Source organism: Musa acuminata, chromosome BXJ3-3, assembly GCF_036884655.1.
Source record: "Musa acuminata AAA Group cultivar baxijiao chromosome BXJ3-3, Cavendish_Baxijiao_AAA, whole genome shotgun sequence".
NCBI lineage: Eukaryota > Viridiplantae > Streptophyta > Magnoliopsida > Zingiberales > Musaceae > Musa > Musa acuminata.
The window spans coordinates 35,208,549-35,215,176 of NC_088351.1; the positions used below are offsets into that span (position 1 = coordinate 35,208,549).

Here is a 6,628-nt window from a genome sequence, read left to right on the forward strand (position 1 = left end):
AATGTCGAAATCTATAACAAAAAAGTAATTGTGAAATATCTCCTCAGAATTTATCTTTTATATAGTATTTAATTTTAAAAATATTTATTTTATAGTTTCGTTCACACATCAAACCTAATTAGTAAGAATAATATGATAAATTATATTAAAAAATCGTGAAAGGAATAATTACAAATATTATTTTTCGTCGATGATTGAATCAATCAAAAGATCATAAAACAATCTGTGGCTGTTACGGAGCCACGTTCATGGTCTCATTTCTTCGGCGTCGCAAGCCTTGGAGAGAAGAGGAGCTATTGGAGCAAAAGGAGGAGCAATGGCGTCGCGTGCGGCGGTACAAGAAGGAGGCCGTCGAGCTTTCCGTCTTGGCTCACATTCTGAGGGAATGAGGCTCCTGCCGTTGCGTCGTCTTCTCTGCGCTCTAATGGCGGAAAGGGACACATCGCCGGCGTCATTTCTTCCAGCCAGCCTCATTATTGCTGGGGGACCCTCTTGGCTTCGCCCATGCCGACGACTCGCAGGGAAGGTGACCTTCGTAAACAGACAAATAGGGCTCCTGTCTCCGTTTCAGATAAGCGAGGGACCGTCAGAATGAAAGCAGCTGGGCATTTGCTCTGCTTCGTGGCGTGGGGGAAGAAAAAAACCATGCGTCAGCTGGCTCTCGTGGCTTCTGTTTTTCTCATTTTCTTGCAGATAACTTGTTCGACGATATGTCTCGACGTAGAAAACCAGGCTAATTGCCTGCGACGCCAAATCAGTAAAACGATAATTACATTTTCTCTTTCGTTTCTTTTTGTTTTGCCTAAATTAAAGTTTCGTTAATCGAGGCGCAATTCTCGGAGCTTCTGCTCCTTGAGGAAGGGGATGATAGCGACGTTCTCCTCGAGGAGCTTCTGCTCCAGGAGCTGGTTGCGGAGCAGGGACTCCTTGTCCTGGAGCTCCTCCACCAGGCGGAGCAGCTCGGCGACGTTGGGCAAGCGGAGTTGCACGGGGGCGGAGGCGCAGGGAAAGTAGAAGCCGAAGGACCGGGCGAAGATGCTCCGACAACGCCTTCTTCAGCTCGTCCAACTCTGTCTCGAGGTCCCTTACCCTCCTCTCACTGCGCTGGCTTTCCTCTTCACCGCTCCGTATCTTAGACCTCGAACCCTCGACTTCGTCCGGCAGCGCTCGGTTCTCCGTCTGCGGGCGCTCTTTCCGGTCGCCGGCCCGCGCGAGCTCGTCACCCTCGGTAGCGATCTCCTTCAGGAGCTCCTTTACCAGGCGGAGCAGCTCGGCGACGTTGGGCGAGCGGAGTTGCACCTGGGTGGAGGCACAGGGAAAGTAGACGCCGAAGGACCGGGCGAAGGCGCCTACGGCCTCGTCATCGGAGGATGGATGCGACGGAGTCTGTTGGCCCTCGGCCGCCACCGGCGGCGGCGGCTTCTGGGAGGAGGAGGACCGGCGGGGCACGTCCGTTCTTATTCGGGTCGTCTAACGAAGATTTGATTCAGATGAAACAAAAGGAAACAGAGAAGTTGTAATTATCGATTTTGCGTCAAATCACGTAAATTAGTTCTGGGAAAACCCTTAAGGCCAAGTGGAAGAACGTTTAGAATGAAAACTCCGGCATTTGCCCGCAGTCTGCGGTGGCTGATCGATGCTGGTGATGGGAGTTGGAGTCGTCTCTCAAGCGATGGGGGCCCTCCGGCAATCTGTACATGGATTTCCCCACGCAAATCTGGGCAGGCGCCAGTGCTTTCTTAAGCTTGGTTAGCTTTAGCCTCTCTGCATCAGCTGCTGCTGCGGTGATTACTGTTTGCTCTGACGGTGACTCTGTTTCTGATGGATGGTTTTCCCGTGACAGAGAGGACAATTCCCAGTCTCGTTTCGCAGGCAAAGCGAGCCAACATTTCATTTTTGGGGGCGGGGGGGACCGAACGAAGCACAGCGTGGCGGAATGCAGAAGCTTACAGGACCAGAACAGCGCCGTGTGCGTCGCTGCCCGCGCCACTGGGGCACTCGAACGAGGACTGCGCAAGCAAGCGAGTTGTGCCGACAGCGACACGTCGGGATCCACGGCGCAGTTATGGTGGGAGGTGAATGAGAGGGAGGAGGAGACTTGACAGTGCAGCTTTGTTGTCCTAATTGGGGCACCTCGGTCTCAGCTAGTTGATACAACATCAGTTTCTTTTGGCTTCAGCTGTCTATTCGTGATCAGCCTCAGCTTACTGACAGTGCATTCTTGTTGACTGCTCCGTGAACCGAAAGCTTGGCTCTCAAGTGCGTCTCCTTAATTGCCCTAACGGGACTTTACTTCGTACTGAGTTGCGCCATGGTAGCACGTAAAATGCACACGAGACAGCCATCGCCATCGAAGCATCGATCAATCATGCGTTGCGTTTGCAGAAAGTAAAGGAAGGAAGCATCGTTTTGGGAAGACGACATGAACCGGCGACAACAAACCATGTCCGGCCTTCTCTTTCATTACATGCCGGAGGTGTCAACGTGCCAGGTGCTGGAAAACCCAGGCACTTAACTTTCTCTTCACCACTGAATCCTGATTCCTTTTCTCCTCCGTCTCTCTTGTTCTATTCCCAGCTGTTTCATCACTCGCTACCATGTAGCTGCGGTGTCAAAGAGAAGGTGATCTCTCACTCGATGATGGAATCTAATGGTTTTGTGTTTTTTGACTGAGATGATCAAAAGCGAAGATGAAAATGTTGTAATGATACGGTTAATTTAGTTGGTGGGGATGGAAGTTGGTTATGGTCCCAATCCTTGAAATATCAGCGGCAGTAGCAGCAGCATACATTTACTACGCAACCTGAGCGACGGGCATTCTACATTAATGGGAGCGGTTGAATGGGTAGAAGGAGAGGGCAGTCGCAAGGGAACAACGAGACAAGGCGGTGGATGGAGTGCTTGCGAATAAAGAAAAAGGGGAAGAGATCACGAGAGCGGACGAGGGGAAAGGATTGACGCAGTGATGGTGGGCGCGCAGTGCATGTGAAACGACCTTGGATTCATATGCGACTTGGTACGTCGTCTTCACGCTCCCACTGGACGTCCTCCCAATTCCTCTGCCATATGACCAAGCTTGTCGAAGCCCGGCAGCCCGCACCTCCTTTATCGCCTCCTCCTCTCCCGTCCTCCTGTTGACACCACATGGAGGCCTACCCCGTGCCGCCGCCTCCTCCGTCATTGCTGCACCATGACCACCAAGCTGCCCGTGGCGGCGGCCAAGCCTTTCTCGCCTCCAACGCCGTCGTCCTAATCGTCGTGCCTCTCCTGTTGCTCATCCTCGTGGCCGTGGCCGCTCTGCTGCTGGTCAAGGTCTGCCGAGCCAAGGCCAGGAAGAGCAGAAACATGAGCAGCTGCAACAGCAGCTTCCGGAAAGGCAGTTTCGACCGGATGAAGATGCCTGTGTACTCCGCTAATGGCGGCGCCAACGCCATCGCCTATAGCCCAGGTAGGTCGACTTGCTTCCTCCCGTGTCGGGTTCCGTGTCATGGTTGAGCATCGCTTTCATCCGCTTGGCCTTCTGTGGTCTAATAGATGTGAGGAGTTGCATCCATGGGGGAAAGCTGGGGTGTCCGATGCAGGCCAGGCAGAGGAGAGGGCAGGTGTTCACTTACAGGGAGCTGGAACTGGCCACGGATGGGTTCGGCGAGAACAATGTGATCGGAAACGGTGGATTTGGGGTGGTGTTCAGAGGAACTCTGTGTGATGGGACGGTGGCGGCCATTAAGCTGCTGCGCAGGGAAGACAAGCAAGGGGAGAGAGACTTCAGGACAGAGGTAATCGACCTCTCAGCTTCTTCTTCTTTCGATGCTTCCCTTCACCCAACCTAGAAATTTTGCAGGTTGATCTTCTGAGCCGACTGCACTCCGGTTACTTGGTCGGCCTGCTCGGTTACTGCGCCGACCAACAGCATCGGCTGCTGGTGTTCGAGTACATGCCCAATGGCAGCCTGCAACACCACCTCCACCCCACCTCGAGGAAACAGAGCCACAAGCCTCTCGACTGGTGGACGAGGCTTCGAATCGCACTGGACTGCGCCCGGGCGCTCGAGTTCCTGCACGAGCACACCGTCCCCGCCGTCATCCACAGGGATTTCAAGTGCAGCAACATCCTTTTGGACCACGACTGCAGGGCCAAGGTGTCGGACTTCGGCATGGCCAAGGTCGGCTCCGACAAGATCAATGGCCAGGTGCTCACCCGAGTGCTGGGGACTACGGGATACGTCGCGCCGGAGTGAGTGAGATCGGAGTCTGTGTTTTGAGTTCCTCGTCTGGGTTTGCTCGATTCGTCTCAGGGAGACCGGTTTGGTGGTGCAGGTATGCGTCGACGGGCAAGTTGACGACGAAGTCGGATGTTTACAGCTACGGCGTTGTTCTGCTTGAGCTTTTGACGGGGAGAGTGCCGGTGGATCCTGGGAGGCCTCCCGGGGAGCATGTCTTGGTCTCATGGGTTCGTAACCCTGCCGTTCTCTGTTTCCTATCTCGCTGAAATCTCTGGCTGCAACTCATACCTGTGTCGAGAGAAACTTGCGAAGGTCGACTCCTCTGATCTCTCCTCTCTGCTGCTAATGGCACGGCAGGCTCTTCCTCGGCTGACCAACAGAGAGAAAGTGGTGGAAATGGTGGATCCAGTACTGCGAGGACAGTTCTCGAAGAAGGAGCTGATTCAGGTGTGAGCAAAAGACCGACCCTTCGGATTCCAAGCTTGCAGCTGCTTGTTCCACAGGTGATGGTAATTGATGGCGTCTTGATGTCGCAGGTTGCAGCCATTGCTGCTGTTTGCGTGCAGTCGGAAGCGGATTACCGCCCTCTCATGACGGACGTGGTGCAGTCGCTCATCCCGCTCGTCAAGAACTCCGTGGCGGCGAGCCCTACCACTCCGTCCAGAGTTCAAGTCTCGGTTGCAAGATCATGATCCAGTGGGGAGTTCGCAGCATCTACCAGCGTATGGGATGGGAAGACGGAAGCTGGATTCGGAATGGTTACGCCATTCAAGATTCGGGAGGTGGATGTGGGCAAAGACTGCGGTATACTGTAGTTGCGTTCATAAGATGCTCGACATCGTGTTGTTCCAGTTATATACTTCTTGGCCATGCTCTGGGCAGCTGCACATTTCATCAGATCAATCCACGATAAATTCTCAGAAAAAGGCAAAATGAATTGGAACATGGAATTCGCTCTTCGTCTTCATGGAGATGTGGTTGATGTTGCGACCATGTCATCTTGGATGCTGCCCAGATGGTGTTCGGTAGAATGCGCGAAAGGGATGTGGTTTCTGTGACGACAATGTGCTCATTCATGGGTGCTGCCCGGACGTTGTCCGACAGAATGCCCGATGGAGTATGGATGCGAAGTATAGATCCACATAAAGAGGGCGGGGAGGAGAGTGCAGGCTGAGGGTTGGGTTGGAGAGTAGCAAATCGAACCCGATAACAACACCACTCGACCCGAATCCGACTCGATCTGCTATTGCTAGTGCTAATTACATATTATCCCTATCCCTTATAATTAGTTATGTTTAACATTCTGATTACTATATTTTAAAAGATTATATTGAGATCGTTATACTTACGAAAATAAAATATTTAAAATATCGTGTGTGCTGTCACAAATACTAAAGAAGAGAAAAAAATAATTTCGTAGCCGTTGTTCTCATCATCTAAAAATATTAATTTCACAAAAGAATAATTTCTGTAAAAGTTTTGTTATCTTTCTCGGGCTTCGTCCTCCCCTCCAACTTTGGCTCTGCTTCTCATTCCTCTTGTGCCTTTCCTCGATTCTCTTTAACGTCAAGGCTATCTCCATCGTGCATTATTAGTTCTTGACCCTCCTGAAGAAAGAAGACATCTATGATGATTTTAAATTTGATGTTGAGATCGGTGTCGCCATCACCAATCCTTGCCTATGTCGTGCTTACGTTACTCTAAGGGCATAGAAAAAGGTCATGTTCCTCGATCCCCATGACTTAACTGGTAATTGGGTCGACCCTAACGTGTGCGGCTATCACGACATCTTCTTCACCGCAATGCCTGACAACCCCTCAATCAACGTTGTCGCTAGCATCGACCTTAATGGCATCGATATTATCATGTACCTCCGCACGAAGCTCGATCTCTTGATTAATGCTGTCATCCTCTACATCAACTTCAATCGCTTTTCCAGTATCATCGTCCAAAACATCTCCCGTCTCAAAGTCCACGAGCTTGACGCTAGCAACAACCACTTTGTCGGCCCATTCCTGGATATTGCCCTTCGCTTACCATCGCTTACCATCGCTTAAATATCTTAACCTTTGATTTGAGGGAGTATTGATATCGACGATCTTTAAGAAGGAGGTCGACAACTTTCGCAATTTCAAAGTCTTTGTTATCATCATCGCCAATAACAAGATTCATGGCTATCTTTCAAACAACATCAACAAGATGACGACCATCCTCAGCGAACAAACCTTCGAAAGTTAATCGAAGCTTCCTCTCGATAGATCATCCGAGAGGATAACGAAACCGCAGAAGGATAACAAAACTTTCACAAAAGTTATGCTTACGTAAAATTAACATATTTAGCTGATACGAATAACTATGAAATTATCTTTTAATCCCTTTTTTTTTCATTAGTGACAACACATGCAA

At 50.9% G+C, this 6,628-nt stretch overlaps 1 protein-coding gene across 1 annotated transcript; it reads left to right on the forward strand.

Annotated features, from left to right (window-relative positions):
* The first annotated feature begins 277 nt into the window (after positions 1 to 277).
* On the forward strand, positions 278 to 5,167 carry LOC135634393 (probable serine/threonine-protein kinase PBL7). Its single transcript, XM_065144825.1, has 8 exons — positions 278 to 1,080; positions 1,165 to 1,748; positions 1,844 to 3,448; positions 3,535 to 3,776; positions 3,842 to 4,233; positions 4,317 to 4,449; positions 4,580 to 4,669; positions 4,759 to 5,167. Exons 3-8 carry the CDS (start codon positions 3,145 to 3,147, stop codon positions 4,912 to 4,914), a joined length of 1,317 nt encoding a protein of 438 aa, XP_065000897.1. The 5' UTR covers positions 278 to 1,080; positions 1,165 to 1,748; positions 1,844 to 3,144; the 3' UTR covers positions 4,915 to 5,167.
* The last annotated feature ends 1,461 nt before the right edge of the window (positions 5,168 to 6,628 follow it).

Bases quoted from the DNA above. Each gene is read 5' to 3' on its own strand.
- LOC135634393 (XM_065144825.1), top strand. From the start codon at position 3,145: ATGGAGGCCTACCCCGTGCCGCCGCCTCCTCCGTCATTGCTGCACCAT. The intron at 3,449-3,534 runs GTAGGTCGACTT...GTGGTCTAATAG, and splicing joins CGCCATCGCCTATAGCCCAG to ATGTGAGGAGTTGCATCCAT. The intron at 4,450-4,579 runs GTTCGTAACCCT...ATGGCACGGCAG, and splicing joins AGCATGTCTTGGTCTCATGG to GCTCTTCCTCGGCTGACCAA.